This window comes from Salvelinus sp. IW2-2015, linkage group LG14 (assembly GCF_002910315.2).
Source record: "Salvelinus sp. IW2-2015 linkage group LG14, ASM291031v2, whole genome shotgun sequence".
NCBI classification, from domain to species: domain Eukaryota; kingdom Metazoa; phylum Chordata; class Actinopteri; order Salmoniformes; family Salmonidae; genus Salvelinus; species Salvelinus sp. IW2-2015.
Genome location: NC_036854.1, coordinates 25,167,942 through 25,186,169, shown reverse-complemented (window position 1 = coordinate 25,186,169; position 18,228 = coordinate 25,167,942). Strand labels below are relative to the sequence as shown.

The window sequence follows — 18,228 nt, the reverse complement described above, 5'->3', positions numbered from 1 at the left end:
CGGGTGTGGCAGCATCATGTAGTGGGGGTGCTTTGCTGCAGGAGGGACTGGTGCACTTCACAAAATAGATGTCATCATGAGGTTGGAAAATTATGTGGATATATTGAAGCAACATCTCCAGACATCAGTCAGGAAGTTAAAGCTTGGTCGCAAATGGGTCTTCCAAATGGACAGTGACTCCAAGCATACTTCCAAAGTTGTGGCAAAATGGCTTAAGTACAACAAAGTCAAGGTATTGGAGTGGCCATCACAAAGCCCTGACCTCAATCCAATATAACATTTGTGGGCAGAACTGAAAAGGCGTGTGCGAGCAAGAAGGCCTACAAACCTGACTCAGTTACACCAGCTCTGTCAGGAGGAATGGGCCAAAATTCACCCAACTTATTGTGGGAAGCTTGTGGAAGGCTACCTGAAGCGTTTGACCCAAGATAAACAATTTAAAAGACAATGCTACCAAATACTAATTGTGTGTATGTAAACTTCTGACCCACTGGGAATGTAATGAAAGAAATAAAAGCTGAAATAATTCTCTAAAAATTATTTACATTTCACATTCTTAAAATAAAGTGGTGATCCTAACTGACCTAAGACAGGGCATTTTTACAAGGATTAAATGTCAGGAATTGTGAAAAACGGAGTGTAATGTATTTGGCTAAGGTGTATGTAAACCTCTTACTTCAACTGTATGTATTCACATTTGGCAATGATTAGAGCTGTGAGTTTTTCTGGGCAAGTCTAAGAGCTTTGCACACCAGGATTGTACAATATTATGCAATTTTTTTTWAACTCTTCAAGCTCTGTCAAGTTGGTTGTTGATTAATGCGAGACAGCAATTTCTAAGTCTTGTCAAAGATTTACGATGTGTTTACAATACGGCGTTGGTAATGAAGCATCATTTGTTCGACCGCAACTTCTGGGGTAGCTAGCATTAGCTTGGTACCTAGCTAGCACCAATACAACCAGCCTGAAAACAATGACCAGAAGAAACTGCAGTCATTTTCATAGTTCTTAGCAATGATTTAGGAATCCTTGTGAGTAAGTATTAGCTAGGTTGCCACTTGTTGTTCGCCTATTGAAATTGAACTTTAGTTCATGAAAATAAATAGCTAGCCAGCTACTTAACCCTGTTGCCCAAAGCTAAAGTTATAAGCAGCCAGCTAGCTTCGTCTGGCTTGTGATGCTCGACCGGACCGGGTTGTGTTGCCACAATAAGGATTAGGCACAATAGTGTAATTTGCGGTGTGCCTTCAAAATAAAAGGATGTCATTGACTGATGCAAATGAATACAAATAGTAGAATTATGCCATACTTTTKTTTTAAAGGCTAACTGCAAAGTCCACTATTGTGGCTAGCTTCACATAGATGGGTCCGACCAGCATTAATCAAATAAGAACCGTCTTATAAATTTGGGTTATTTTAGATGACACCTAGCTATATAGTTAGCTAGGTAACTATAGTTACTGCAACAGATGTCGTTTTGCTATATTTTTGGGGAAGAACATTGTTTGCATCCAAGAGCTGCCTAGGTTTTTAAAAATGTTTTTATTTAATTACCAGCACTGTAGGTGCTCGAGACAACTTTACCAGTATCATAGCATACGTATCGATGAATCGTTGTGACATATAAAATACGAGTGATAGTGTAATCAATGTGTACAAAATGTATGAATGAGTTAAATTATGTGACATGCAGTCATATTCAGGTCCTGATTGGTCAACAAGCTTATCTGACACGTCAAATAGTGTTATTTGACGTGTATCTTTTTTGACACGCAAAGACCCAAACGGCATTCCATAGAAATCCTGGTTGAGAATGAAACGACTGAACGAAACAGCAAGTAAGTGAAAGAAAGAGGTTTTGATGATCAAAATCAAATCAAATTTTATTTGATGGTTAGCAGATGTTAATGAGAGTGTAGTGAAATCCTTGTGCTTCTAGTTCCAACCATGCAGTAATATCTAACAAGTAATCTAAACTAACAATTTCACAACAACTACCTTATACACACAAGTGTAAAGAAATGAATAAGAATATGTACATAAAAATATATGAATGAGTGATGGCCGAACGGCATAGGCAAGATGCAGTAGATGGTGTAGAGTATATACATATGAGATGACTAATGTAGGGTATGTACAAATTATYTAAAGTGGCATAGTTTAAAGTGGCTAGTGATACATGTATTAAATAAAGATGGCAAGATGCAGTAGATGATATAGAGTACAGTATATACATATACATATGAGATGGGTAATGTAGGGTATGTAAACATTATATTAAATGGCATTGTTTAAAGTGGCTAGTGGTACATTTTTACATAATTTCCATCAATTCCCATTTTTAAAGTGGCTGGAGTTGAGTCAGTATGTTGGCAGCGGCCGCTAAATGTTAGTGATGACTGTTGAACAGTCTGATGGCCTTGAGATAGAAGCTGTTTTTCAGTCTCTCGGTCCCCGCTTTGATGCACCTGTACTGACCTCGCCTTCTGGATGATAGCGGTGTGAACAGGCAGTGGCTCGGGTGGTTGTTGTCCTTGATGATCTTTTTGGCCTTCCTGTGACATCGGGTGGTGTAGGTGTCCTGGAGGGCGGGTAGTTTGCCCCCGGTGATGCGTTGTGCAGACATCACTACCCTCTGGAGAGCCTTACGGTTGTGGGCGGACCAGTTGCCGTACCAGGCGGTGATACAGCCTGACAGGATGCTCTCGATTGTGCATCTGTAGAAGTTTGTGAGTGTTTTTGGTGACAAGCCGAATTTCTTCAGCCGCCTGAGGTTGAAGAGGCGTAGCTGCGCCTTCTTCACCACGCCGTCTGTGTGGGTGGACCATTTCAGTTTGTCCGTGATGTGTACACCGAGGAACTTAAAACTTTCCACCTTCTCCACTACTGTCTCGTCGATGTGGATAGAGGGCTGCTCCCTCTGCTGTTTCCTGAAGTCCACGATCAGCTTTGTTTTGTTGACATTGAGTGTGAGGTTATTTTCCTGACACCACACTCCGAGGGCCCTCAACTCCTCCCTGAAGGCCATCTCGTRGTTGTTGGTAATCAAACCTACCACTGTAGTGTCATCCGCAAACTTGATGATTGAGTTGGAGGCGTGCATGGCCACGCAGTCATGGGTCAACAGGGAGTACAGGAGAGGGCTGAGAACGCACCCTTGTGGGGCCCCAGTGTTAAGGATCGGTGGGGTGGAGATGTTGTTGCCTACCCTCACCACCTGGGGGCGGCCCGTCAGGAAGTCCAGGACCCAGTTGCACAGGARGGGGTCGAGACCCAGCGTCTAGAGCTTAATGACGAGTTTGGAGGGTACTATGGTGTTAAATGCTGAGCTGTAGTCGATGATCAGCATTCTTACATAGGTATTCCTCTTGTCCAGATGGGTTAGGGCAGTGTGCAGTGTGATTGCGTCGTCTATGGACCTATTAGGGCGGTAAGCAAATTGGAGTGGGTCTAGGGTGTCAGATAAGGTGGAGGTGATATGGTGCTTGACTAGTTGTTTAGTTTGTCTGGGAGCAAGACATCGTGGTCCGCGACGGGGCTGGTTTTCATTTTGTAGTCCATGATTGACTGTAGACCCTGCCACATACCTCTCATATCTGAGCCATTGAATTGCAACTACTTTGTCTCTATACTGACGCTTTGCTTGTTTGATTGCCTTGCGGAGGGAATAGCTACACTGTTTGTATTCGGTCATGTTTCTGGTCAACTTGCCCTGATTAAAAGCAGTGGTTCGCGCTTTTCAGATTTATGCGAATGCTGCCATCAATTCACGGCTTCTGGTTGGGGAATGTTTTAACAGACTGTCGGTACAACATCACCGATGCACTTGCTAATAAACTCGCTCACTGAATCAGCGTATTCATCAATATTATTGTCCGATGCTATGCGGAACATATCCCAGTCCACGTGATCGAAGCAATCTTGAAGCGTGGAATCCGATTGGTCGGAGCAGCGTTGAACAGACTTGAGCACGGGCGCTTCCTGTTTTAGTTTCTGTCTATAGGCTGGGAGCAACAAAATGGAGCCGTGGTCAGATTTTCCAAAAGTAGGGTTGGTAATGGGGACATACATAAATAGACCCACTCCAAAATAACTTTTTGGTCAGTGTATGTGTGTGTGTGTGTGTAACCTTTATTTAACTAGGCAAGTCAGTTAAGAACAAATTCTTATTTACAATGACGGCCCGGATGAAGTTGGGCCAATTGTGCGTCGCCCTATGGGACTCCAAATCACAGCCGGATATGATACGTGCTTCTACACCTGCATTGCTTGCTGTTTGGGGTTTTAGGCTGGTTTTTTTGTACAGCACTTCGAGATATTGGCTGATGTACGAAGGGCTATATAAAATAAACTTGATTGATTGATTGATACAACTTGGATTCGAACCAGGGACTGTAGTGATGCCTCTTGCACTGAGATGCAGTGCCTTACACCGCTGCATCCATGTGTGTGTGTTAACTATTTAACTGTACTAGAACGCTTAAAAGGCCGCAAAAAATTGAAATATCGGTTATCAGGTTTTTTTGGCAAGGAAAATATCGGATATCGGTCAAAAATGTCATATTGGTGCATCACTAGTTGATATGGTATCAAATCCGATCCAAAAGTCGAACAAGCACTAGATGGCGTGAGCGAGCAAGATGAAACATCATTCCGTGAGCTAACACTCGTGTAGAAGAGAGAAGACACATGGCCGAGTGAGGACGGGTTCCGCGAGRGCAGGCCAATGCGCAAATTAAACTGCTGACTGAGCGAGCAGAACTGCATTTCAACAGTAAATAAATTTCAGAGCAGACATTTTTGTTCGCCTGAAGAAGTCCTTATGACATGTCAAGTCTCAAATCACTGCACTCACAAGTATGCCACTTCCGGGTGTCTTTCCCCCCCCCCCCACACCAAAAGCCATTTTGCTTTCACAACTGCCTACTATAATTGCATAACGGGGAAATTCTAGCCAATGAACATAGCCTGTAGCAGTCTACTGAAACGCAATTGGTCAGGTTTTTGGACCAATCACGACTTGAATGCTCTCTAACCAGATTTTTGACCATGGAAATGAAAAGGGACGGTGAAAGGTGAACGATGGCTGAAAAAAAATAGGTATGTTCGATAGTTTCAGTAGAGAAACTAGCTAACCAACTATGATTTCATGAAGTACGTAGTTATTTGGTCTTCTGTTATTAAAGCAGGATATTGATGAGGCAAGCTAGGTGAGCTAGGAAGCTAACGCTAGCTAACTAACGTTTAGCTATGTAGTTTATCCAAAGCTGCTTCTATTATTGGTTAGAAAGATGGTTCTATACTGAATGTGGTAGTCATTGCTAAACAATAGGGATGAAGTGGACATACAGTGGTTGCTCCACTAAAAGTTGTGTGATTACGCCGCGGGACTTAGAGGTAATTTGTGGTTTAGTACGGTACCCTGCGTCACCACTTCATTGCTCCAGACCACCACAAGGGGGAGGTAGACCACTGATTATGCTTTTGGGTCCTACTGTGTCTCTAACTGACAATGAACGGGCGACATAAACCTACATAGAAACTGATAATTGTGCACGACTTCAGTAATACTTACTAAAACTGTTGTTACACCAAGGCTTTATTTTATTAGGATTATTCTGCTTTTACTGTATTACTGTAGCCCACTCCCAACCGGTCAAGCTGTACAGCGCCTGGGTGGCGCAACGGTCTAAAACAGTGTCAAGCTGTGTTGCTACAGATGCTGGTTCAACAACCGTGTCGGCCTCGACTGGGAGACCCATGAGATAACTGTAGGTGTTTGGTTTCTCTCCCTCTAAAAACAGAAATAAATAACAAACGGGCTTTATTTACAAATTAGTAACAATGTCTCACCCCATGTTCAAGAATGGCTCATTTTACATTATTTGAAAACAAAATAATCTTCAAAATATTGTTATTTTTTAAACAAAGCGATTATTATTCATTTAGAATTATATAAAAAACCCTTGGATATTCTGACAGATATAAACTCAGCAAAAAAACAAAAAAACATCCCTTTTTCAGGACCTGTTTCACAGATAATTCGTAAAAATCCAAATAACTTCACAGATCTTCATTGTAAAGGGATTAAACACTGTTTCCCATGCTTGTTCAAACAATTAATGAACATGCACCTGTGGAACGGTCGTTAAGACACTAACAGCTTACAGCCAGAGGGTGGGTCAAGACACCTGCCTGGAGAACAGCCAGATGATGGGTCAAGACACCTGCCTGGAGAACAGCCAGATGATGGGTCAAGACACCTGCCTGGAGAACAGCCAGAGGGTGGGTCAAGACACCTGCCTGGAAAGAACAGCCAGATGATGGGTCAAGACACCTGCCTGGAGAACAGCCAGAGGTGGGTCAAGACACCTGCCTGGAGAACAGCCAGATGATGGGTCAAGACACCTGCCTGGAGAACAGCCAGAGGGTGGGTCAAGACACCTGCCTGGAGAACAGCCAGAGGGGTGGGTCAAGACACCTGCCTGGAGAACAGCCAGAGGGTGGGTCAAGACACCTGCCTGGAGAACAGCCAGATGGTGGGTCAAGACACCTGCCTGGGAGAACAGCCAGAGGGTGGGTCAAGACACCTGCCTGGAGAACAGCCAGAGGGTGGTCAAGACACCTGCCTGGAGAACAGCCAGAGGGGTGGGTCAAGACAACGCCTGGAGAACAGCCAGAGGGGTGGGTCAAGACACCTGCCTGGAGAACAGCCAGAGGGTGGGTCAAGACACCTGCCTGGAGAACAGCCAGAGGGTGGGTCAAGACACCTGTCACAACTTCATCTTTAGTATGTCAGCACCTGGGATCTAAAAGGTATGGCACCACCCTCTCAACAGTCATGTACTGTATGCTTAATACATACATGTATGCTAATTTGTTTCGCTTAAAGCGCCAATCAGCAGTTTAAACAAAAGCGTTCTCCTAGCCCGTTTCGTAAAAATCTGAGGGACGGGGCTGGAGAAAATGTAACCATTCAAATTCATAGACAGAGCTATAGATGCAAGGACTGACCATCGGGCCTCCTAAAACCCCATTGGGAGGAGACAACCCAAGGTTCCTCGCCGAAGACCTCCAAATGGGTTTTAAGAAGGATGCGAGAGGAAGTGAGGAGTTGAGCAGAGATGAGTTGGGACAGGGCTCACGTCATTGTTTTAGMTGGAATCGGATGTTGAATGATACATTTATTTTGTTTGCACTTATATTTTTACTCTTGTGCTCTTTCCACAGACGGCTCTGGCTTGCTGATAACATCTGATCAGATGAGACTCTGTATGTGATTTGACTCTTCTATTACTGACTCTAATAAAACTTCCAATGTAAAACTATAAACAAGACGATGCAGACTACGGTAGCACCCAATCAGACAATCACTATAAAAAAAATAAAAAATCTGTTTTCCCTCAGTGAAATGTTTGGTGAATGCATGGTGTTTTTGTCCTCAGTCCTCCGTTTGAATGCTGTGTGTACTGATTAAGTTCTAAAACAACCATCAGAGACCATCCTCACCTCCTCCATCACTGCAGCGGATTGTCCGGGCTGCTAAGAAGATCCTGCACGACTCCAGGGCAAGGAAGCGTGCTCTAGTGGCCGACCGCTTCCACGCCCTCATCCAAAGATTCCCCTCTCGCAAACTGTTCAGGTCAAGGCGTGACCAAAACCTCCCACCACCTGAACAGTTTGTTTTCCAGTGCCGTGGCCTTCACCAACCGGCCACATGGTCCTCTCATCCATGGACTTTGCACCATTATCTCAAAATTGCACATTGCTCTTTGCACATCATTTTACTTTGTTTAAATTTAGCAGACGCTCTTACGCTGTCGTACGCGTAGATCCAGAGCATCCCAAAACATGCTCAATGTGTGACGTGTCTGGTGAGTATGCAGGACATGGAAGAACTGGGACATTTTCAGCTTCCAGGAATTGTGTACAGATCCTTGCGACATGGGGTCATGCATTATCATGCTGAAACATGAGGTGATGTCGGCGGATGAATGGCACGACAATGGGCCTCAGGATCTCGTCATGGTATCTCTGTATATTCAAATTGCCATAGATAAAATGCAATTGTGTTTGTTGTCCGTAGCGTATGCCTGCCTATACCATAAACCCACCGCCACCATGGGGCACGCTGTTCACAACGTTGACGTCAGCAAACCGCTCACCCACACAACGCCATACGGTACTGTTGAAACCTGGACTAATCCGTGAAGAGCACACTTCTCCAGCGTGCCAGTGGCCATCGAAGGTAAACATTTGACCACTGAAGTCTGTTACAACGCTGAACTGCAGTCAGGTCAAAACCCTGGTGAGATCGAAGTGCAGGCAGCTGAGTTTCCCTGAGACAGTTTGTGCAGAAATTCTTCGGATGTGCAAAAACACAGTTTCATCAGCTGTCCGGGTGGCTGGTCTCAGACAATCCCACAGGTGAAGAAGCTGGATGTGGAGGTCCGGGGCTGGCATGGTATGTGGTTGTGAGGCCGTTTGGATGTACTTCCAAATTCTCTAAAACAACATTGGAGGTGGCTTATGGTAGAGAAATGAACATTCAATTATATGGCAACAGCTCTGCTGGACTTTCCTGCAGTCAGCATGCCAATTGCAAAACTTGAGACATCTGTGGCATTGTGTTGTGTGACAAAACTGCACATTTTAGAGTGGCCTTTTATTGTTCCCAGCACAAGGGGCACCTGTGTAATGATCATCTCTGGCAGAGGAGTGCACCGAAAGGGCTCTCTCGTGTGACTCGGCCGAATATCGAACTCCCAATCTCTGTGCAGATACTGACCACAAGGGCACTGAGTTGGTACACTATATCTACACACAAAAGTATGTGGACACCCCCTTCAAATTAGTGGATTTGGCTATTTCAGCCACACCCATTGTTGACAGGTGTATAAAAATCGAGCACACGGCCATGCAATCTCCATAGACAAACATTGGCAGTAAAATGGCCTTACTGAAGAGCTCAGTGACTTTCAATGTGGCAGAGTCATAGGACGCCACCTTTCCAACGAGTGAGTTCGTCAAATTTTTTCCCTGCTAGAGCTGCCCACGATCAACTGTAAGTGCTGTTATTGTGAAGTGGAAATGTCTGGGAGCAACAACGGCTCAGCCGCGAAGTGGTAGGCCACACAAGCTCACAGAACGGGACTGCCGACGCGCATATATCAACAAAAGAAATAATATATATAAACATTTGGTTGGAGTGGTTAAAAGCTCACCACCATTGGACTCTGGAGCAGTGGAAACGCACTCTCGAGTGATGAATCACACTTCAACATCTGGCACTCCGATGGATGAATCTGGTTTTGGTGGATGCCAGGAGAAAGCTACCTGCATAGTGCCAACTGTAAAGTTTGGTGGAGGAGGAAGAATTGTCTGGGGCTGTTTTTCATGATTTTGGCAAGTACCCTTAGTTCTAGTGAAGGTAAATCTTAACACTACAGCATACAATGACATTCTAGACGATTCTGTGCTCCCAACTTTGTGGCAACAGTTTGGGGACAGCCCTTTCCTGTTTCAGCATGACAATGCCCCTGCGCACAAAGCGAGGTCCATACAGAAATGGTTCGTCGAGACTTTAGCATACTACAGTCATCAGCATTTCCAAAATAAAACACCGTCTTCACTTTTCCTTATGCAAAACCATAGACTGAGCTGTGATGGACATTTTTATCATGTGAAGAGACAGCCTTGAAAATTTTAATCTTGCCTTAGTGTCATAAATAATCCTTGGTTCCTGCCTGTGCTTGGTAAAGGCATGGGGGGGGGGCGACATGACCTCCTCCTTAGGACCATCTGGCAGAACGCCCAGAATATGTTCTGTAAGATAGGAAATGGTGCCAGACATGCCGGAACCAACCCTATGTAACGTATCTGTAACCAGTATATAAGGGATCATTTCCATCTGACCAGACCCTTCCTGTGAACTGCCCAGGAGGAGACATCCGCAAACAATTGAGGGACGGCTCATTTCACTAAGTCAAAATTAAATGAAAAAAAGTATAAAAATTGGGGGGAAAATTACCCAATAAAACATTAAAATGGAGGGTACTGCTGGTAGTAAGTGAATGTGGATGTGAGTGTAGTGAATGTGAAAGTTGTGTGAGTGTGGAGTTACTGAATGACTGTTTGAGTTATAGAGTCTATAGCATTTATGGCTATGTAAACTATTGATACTATGGATGCTGTAGGGACTGACGCTATAGGGACCATAGATGCTATGGATGCTATATTGACTGTGATGCTCAGGGACTATAGATACTGTAGAGACTATGACGGCTGTAGAGAAATCGCGGCGTTGATACACATGACAGAAAAAGGGCTACAGTTAGTCATAGTTAAATAAAATAAATACATTAGAGACAAGAAACGTTGCCATGCCCCGCTGACAGCTGTCTGTAGGCATTTATAGGAGAAATGTCTATGTGGTCTGTAGCCATTGATAATAGCATAAAGGTGCTATTCTATATGTATAGTGAAGATCCATAAGGTGCATAGGAAGTAACGACAGGAGAATCGTTGAAGATGCACATGGGGTAATAAGGGAGATTACCGAGTGTGTTTGGGAATAGTACTAAGGTATTGTGGATGTTAAAGTAGTGTGATATGACATATTAAACTGATTCAAATTTGGATATTAAGCTGATTCAAATTTAGCTATGACGTACTGAGTGAATGAGAGGTGTCAGGGGACTAGCTCCAGTGTGAATGTGAGTTGAGTTGTCCAGTTCTGTATAAGGGGTTCCGTCCACCACAGCCCATCTTAGTCTGGGAGTACTACTTTATTTTTTATTTAACCAGGAAGGGCTCATTGAGATTTAAAATCTCTTTTTCAAGAGCGTCCTGGCCAAGGTAGGCAGCACCAAGTCATTACAAAAATTACAGACAGACAACATGAAAAACTACAAGTAATCTAGTAAAAACCATTGCATTCACAAGAGTAAAACAAAATCAAAAACAGCAAATTAAAAACATTGACAGGTCAGGGAATAAGCCTCAAAATCCTTCATCAGTGATTTAAAAACACCAAATCGGGACAAGTTCTTCCAGTTTAAAAGTATTTTGTAAGGTGTTCCAAGACGATGGCGCAGAGTACATAAAAGCCCTTTTACCAAATTCAGTTCGGACATTTGGAACAGTTAGCAGGATAAAGTCCAGCGAACGAAGAGAGTACCCACCACATTTCRGAACAATAAAAATGCCCAAATAAAAAAGGTAGTAAACCCAAAATGGCTTTGTAAATAAAAGTATACCAGTGACTGAGCCTACGAGTGACTAGAGAAGGCCAGTGGCTATACTACTAATAATATGGGTGTTATTGAACACGGGGTGTTTTATATGTATAGGAAGTAGCAATCTATAGGCATTTCTGAATTGTCTATGAGAGGATAGAACTGTTGAAGATACACACGGTGCATAGATGCACATGGAGTGGATGTGGATGTGAATACCTAAGTATAGTTATATAAAGGAAACTAATGAATACCCCAACCAGCTCCTATGTGTGAGCTGAGTTATGACTTTACACCACCTGCTATATTGAGGATAAAGAGTTAGCTGTCTAACAGACTCCCATTCTGGACCCGTATAGCCACTCCAGCAGACTCCTATTCTGGACCCATATAGCCACTCCAGCAGACTCCTATTCTGGACCCATATAGCCACTCCAGCAGACTCCCATTCTGGACCCGTATAGCCGCTCCAGCAGACTCCCATTCTGGACCCATATAGTCGCTCCAGCAGACTCCCATTCTGGACCCATATAGCCACTCCAGCAGACTCCCATTCTGGAACCCATTAGCCGCTCCAGCAGACTCCCATTCTGGACCCATATAGCCACTCCAGCAGACTCCTATTCTGGACCCATATAGTCGCTCCAGCAGACTCCTATTCTGGACCCATATATCCGCTCCAGCAGACTCCCATTCTGGACCCATATAGCCGCTCCAGCAGACTCCTATTCTGGACCCATATAGCCGCTCCAGCAGACTCCTATTCTGGACCCATATATCCGCTCCAGCAGACTCCTATTCTGGACCCATATAGCCGCTCCAGCACTCGTATTCTGAAGAAAAAAAACTCAGCCTCACCTGTATTCTTCATGCCCCTCTCTGAGGCACACCTGCTGTGTAAACAAAAACTAGGTTCACTTTATTGCCTCCCGCTGCTGCCTTTGGACAGATATTATTCAGAATAGGCCCACTACAGTACATTGATAAGAGAAACGAGAGAGGGAGATGAAGTGATTTACGAGCTGGTGCGGCCGAGCCAAGGTCCTCTAATCATGAAACCCTGGATTTTACCCTAACATAAATGTTTAATCTGAATGAGGGAAGGCAGGAAGGAGACAGGAGAGAAGGAGGGAAGGAAGAAGAGAGAGAGAGAGAGAGAGCGACACAGAGGGAGAGAAAAGGAGACAGAAGAGCAAGAGGAAGGGAGGGAAAGAGGGAAAGCAGAACTAATGCTGAATCAGAAAACAAAATCACACTGATGTGACAGTTAACTCAAGTGTGTGCCATCAGTGGACGGTGGCCACTGGCTGGGGACCGTATGTTTTAATAATGTCTCCAGTAAACATGTGAGAGACATGGCAACTCACCTACTATAAAAAACACTGATGGCTTGAGAGAAGAAGCAGCGATTTGGGTATCAGCAAAAGTCACACGCGCACACACACTCAATGGGCGACGAGCAATTTCCCCGACAGTGGGAGAGAAATGACAGTCATCGGGACATTAGTGTTGATATCAGGGAGCAACAGGGATCCGTCATATCATCCTCTGAACGTTCACAACAAAGTTTAGGCTGCAGTGGGGCTTGAGCAATGACCAGGCACATGTGTGTATGAAGGTGTGAGAGTGATGGGAACGGGATCCGTGTCAGACCAACACTTCTGCCTTTGCTTTTCTCCAACTGATGGCCACGTTTTTCTAAATGCCTCAAAAGCCCTTCATTGCATTACCACTGTACATAACCCAGCCGCATTCTATCCGCTATGGCACGATACATCCCCGAACATCACACTCGGCGTGGCTGGAGGCATTAAATCCAGATGGGTAGAATGATTAGCGCTACGGCGGGGTGGATGCAAATGCAAATCCAACACTTATTCCAGGCCTCAGAAATGCGCTGCGCTATCTATAATTGGTTCCTGCTCAGTGAACTCTTGCCTGGCCCCTTAGGGGGGGAACCTGCATCTTTTAAACCTCAAGCACAAAGCTCTGGCATTTGGTTGTGGGCGAGGGGAATCCCTTCTGGAGCATACAGTCAGAGGCCTGTGCATTAATCAGGAGCCCCTGATGATCTGCCCTCTAACCAGGGCTGGGACTTTAAGACGGGCCCCCCCCTTTACCCATAGACACCATTGGACAGCAAACAGCTTGGAGGAATGATCTGATTCGCCCACTGTTCGCTCTCATGTAAAGACTGTGAGCACCAGTACTTGCAGTAGACATAGTGCTCTGGTCTGTATATGATGGGTTGTGCAGTTTCACTCTGATAGCACAGCAGCTACATACCTACTCTTTTTTTTTAAAGGATTGTTATCATTTTTGACAGTACAGCGGGAAACAGATAGGGAGACAGTAGGGGCATAGACAGAGGGTGGCATATGTCACCTGGGGGCATATGTGGTCCACAGTCAGGAGCTTAAAGGCAAGACGAAGAGGACAAATGTTGATTTCTTCCATTACCTACATGATATATCTCTTCAGAGGCGCACTCTCTCATTCCATTACCTACATGATCTCTCTTCAGAGGCGCACATCCTCATTCCATTACCTACATGATCTCTTTTCAGAGGCGCACACCCTCATTCCATTACCTACATGACATATCTCTTCAGAGGAGCACACTCATTTTATTGAACAATGGCCGACACCGGTAGTTACCAGCGAGGGAGAATGGATGGGAAGCTTAAAAGCTGCAACATGTAACTTTTTGGGCTATCAAATTCACATAGAAAATATATATAGTTATAGCAGTAGAGGTGTGTGGGTAAAATCATTGGGGAAGCCAAGTTTCCACCCCCCCAAAAGCCACATTAAAATGTATGTGTTGTGATAATCGCATTGTTTGCTCGCTAACCTGTTAATTCATATGCCTTGCGACCGTGACAAAACGACAGTGGCAGAATAAATTGAACCACACCTGTTTTATCACAAAACCGGAGAGCAACCTCTGTCCAGACAAGTCCACAAAGCATGTTGCATGTAACAAACAGTTACATGACCTACAGCACGGTCAAGCAAGTTCATGTTTCCGACTACTAAACAACTATTGATGTAGAACCACAGAGAGTTACTGCAAGTCGTAAAGAAAACAGGAGCTGCTTCCTCTATTCCAGGACCATTTCAACATCAAATCACCTCTACTTAGTCTAATACAATGACAAATAAAAGATACCAAAAATGATTTAGTCCAATCAACATCAACTTAATATGATGTGGCTGTCCATGGTTCTGATTTCTGTGTGCGTGTGTATTCATAGGCAACATTAGCTAGCTAACATTAGCCTTTTACATCTAGCTACATAATGAACTAACATCCTCTCAGGCCAGAGGCACATCAATGTAACAATTAATGGTTGGATCAGAATCTCCGTTACAATCATTAGCCAGTATGGAGAATTAAGTAAAACCACAAGTCCAAATCCCTATCTCCATCATGGCTAATTTAAGAAAAAGGCKAATTTTAGCTACCCACCAGAGGACAACACAACGAGATGGAACAATTCAAGTGAAGCCAAATCCAAACTGGCTTCCTTTGACACTTTTTTTTGTTGTGCTCCAGGAACATTCACAGTTGAGCTCGCTCAGTTTAGCTCAACGCTGAATGGCACATTTATTGAAAAATAATAATCAAGGGAGTCCAGATGCTCGCTGGCTACACTTGCCTTCAATGCTACAGGCAGGAAAATGTCACTCGTTTAGACCAGACAGATGGGCTACATGTAGAAAGAGGGCCGCTATTCCGCTCGCTCGGATGCTTTCTCCTGTGAGTTACATTCAGCCTCTTGCGACATGAAGTAAAATTATGAAAACAGAGACGAAAGATACAGTGGGGCAAAAAAGTATTTAGTCAGCCACCAATTGTGCAAGTTCTCCCACTTAAAAAGATGAGGCCTGTAATTTTCATCATAGGTACACTTCAACTATGACAGACAAAATGAGAAAAAAAAATCCAGAAAATCACATTGTAGGGTTTTTATGAATTTATTTGCAAATTATGGTGGAAAATGATTGAAAGTGATTTTCTGGATTTTTTTTTCTCATTTTGTCTGTCATAGTTGAAGTGTACCTATGATGAAAATTACAGGCCTCTCTCATCTTTTTAAGTGGGAGAACTTGCACAATTGGTGGCTGACTAAATACTTTTTTGCCCCACTGTAAATAATTACATTTTGATCTGTCATTCTAATTGAAAGCAAGTCTAAAGAGCGTTAGATCTGTTCTATGTGTAGTATTTCTATATTTCCCATTTTTAAGTTTKGTTTTTGGGTCTTTTATTTCGTTTTGTACACCAGCTTCTAACAGCTGAAAATACAATATTTTTGTTTATGGAATATATATTTCAGAGGTTTAGATGGTACAATGATTCTCTCTCACACACACACACACACACACACACACACACACACTAAATTGTAAAGTGTTTAGTCTGTAACGTCTTTGTCGTTACAGTATGTGTGTCGGACCCCAGTAAGACTAGCTGTCTCCATTGGCGTCGGCTAATAGGGATCCTAATAAATCTAAATCAACACTTGTGCTTGTTTTGTCACAAACTAAAACTAGGCGAACTATTAAGAGTTTTAGCAACCAGGAAATGGCAGAGCGATTTCTGCATAGTACAGCTTTAACCAGAGGAGATGGGGTCTGAATTAAAGGCCCCGGTCGGAGGGAAGGGATTGCTACAGGCAAGATTGCTTAGCCTGTTGGACTGTGACATTAACAGGTGAAATGGCCACAGTCTCACACATATGTATGGTAAGCCTTGACAAAAGACATTTGTGTTGACTAAGATGAGATGATTGCCTCAGACACTATGGTTCCTCTGAATAGAAATGTAAAATCAAACAAAATGATAGTTATTCATAAGACGCCACCATTTGGTGGTATGTAGCTTGTTACCTATCACAATATCATAAAATTGGATATGTACAGTACAATACATACTGTGGCAGATGGTACTTACATAAAGTAGATGGGGTATCCGCCTTCAAAATACCAGCAGTACTTTTTGGCCTCTATGCACTGCAAGAGGGAGAGAAAGAAAGTAAGTCCATGCTCTTTACATAATGAAAAAAAATATATACTCCCTCCTGCCCCACACACAGTGAATACTATGACCTGACATTGGACAGACCATCTCTCCCACAATGCAGACTGTATGACCTGACATTGGCTTCAGGCTTACATTTACTAAGTCTCGTTATTTCAGGCTTCAACCAGGTTGTTTAATAACCTCCATTCTCCGTCAAATCTAGTGCTAGACGAATCGGCATATGCTCTGGGCTTCACTGTTGAAGAGATGATTTTCTCCACCTACAGAGAATTGGATAAGAATTTGAGACAGTCTTGCGCTAAAGAGCGTACCAACAAACCATTTCAGAGCGGCGTGCCATCTGCCTGCATCGCATTACGCCAGGCTTCGTTCATCCCGGGCAGCAGTTGTTTCTTAATCAATACGCCTCGCGGCAACACTACGCAGCTGCCTCCAACCGCCCTCTATCAAAATGCTGACTGAGGCAGTCTCTGTAAAGCGTAAGGCATATTTCAGTTTTATGGCCCTCCATAAGATGTGCTTTGTAGCTTAGTAGAGCGCTCTCCATCCTTTCTACACAAAGCAAGGAGTGATAAAAAGAGGCAAGATGAGGAAAAGGAGGATCTGTCCTGGGAGTGTTATGCACAAGGCCAGGCATAACCTCCAGGGCTTTATGCGCAAGTAATGTTTTTCATTAAAAATGAGGCGCCACGTTAAAGTTTGAAAAATAAATGAAACCGCTCTGTTCACATATGAAAAASACGGTTATAATACAGTACTGAAACGGGTTTCAGTGTCAAGATGATCCGTTTGCCTATGAGCAAATGAACAACCTTTATGGGTCTGTTAACCCATGCAAATACTCTTGCTGTTTTGAATCATACATACAGCTTCTCTCTGGCAGCCGTGGCTTTATGCAACACACAATACAGTCCTCCGCCAAAGCCTCACTGCCGACTCAGTGATATGACAGATGTAGAGTGTAAACAGCATAGTGGATCATACACTAACTAAAAACAAAAGAATGCCCCATTGCTCTTCAATGTAACTGAAATCCACTGGCCTTCAACAGAAAGGCTATAAAGTCAGACATGGGCTGCATCTCAATAGTCTGTGGCTGGCTCAGAATAGGTGACCATGCCCTGCTGCTCTTACCTGCCCAGTTGTGGAAAAAGGTCAGACTATTGAGGTGCACCCACATACATCTCTCAACGAAGTGCGAGATTAACTATAGAAGACAATGAAGCCTGGCTCGTCTTTGGAGAGGTGTGGGTGGAGAAGCTTTTATAGAGAAGTGAAAATGGCCGCCAACGGACTGGCTGGAGCAAAATCCCGGACGTGTGGATGGCTGATGTGACATTTTATCCCAGGAGCATCCAGGAATCCCCTTTGTGGTTTGTGCCATGTGTTTTCCCCCACAATGTGTGGCCACTGAGGGCACAACGGATGTGGGTTCTACCCAATGAGTTATACCCACACACGCACAATGAGTGACAAGGGCCGCTGTTTTGAAGCCACCGTACATCCCTTTTGGTACACCCCACCACACATTTGTTTTTGCCATGTTTATTCTATTAGACACCTTAATGCATTTTTTTWWTTTATTATGAGCCAATTTTGTCCTTGAAACATTTAATTTAAATACTTTAGGATTCCATTCATTCCTATGGAGGACTGCTTCTTCTGAGGAGTGCCAATAGGGACAACCGGTGGCTTCAAAGCCTCTCATTAGCCAATACATAGTGTCGGCAATACAGGGTTTATACACCACACCACCACACACACACACACACACACACACACACACACACACACACACACACACACACACACACACACACACACAAATACAAGCACAATTTCACTGAGTCACAGCTCATAAGAAAATCAGTCAATTTAAATGAATAGGCCCTAAACTATAGATTTCACATGACTGGGAATACAGATATGCATCTGTTGGTC

At 43.8% G+C, this 18,228-nt stretch overlaps 1 protein-coding gene across 2 annotated transcripts in view; it reads right to left on the bottom strand.

Moving 5' to 3' along the window:
* LOC111972571 (WW domain binding protein VOPP1) overlaps positions 1 to 18,228 on the bottom strand; it is a 57,559-nt gene that overhangs the window by 31,092 nt on the left and 8,239 nt on the right. For both annotated transcript variants that reach the window (XM_023999582.2, XM_023999584.2), the window contains exon 2: positions 16,198 to 16,256. In XM_023999582.2, coding sequence (XP_023855350.1) covers positions 16,198 to 16,256 — 59 coding nt within the window. The remainder of the gene's footprint in view (positions 1 to 16,197; positions 16,257 to 18,228) is intronic.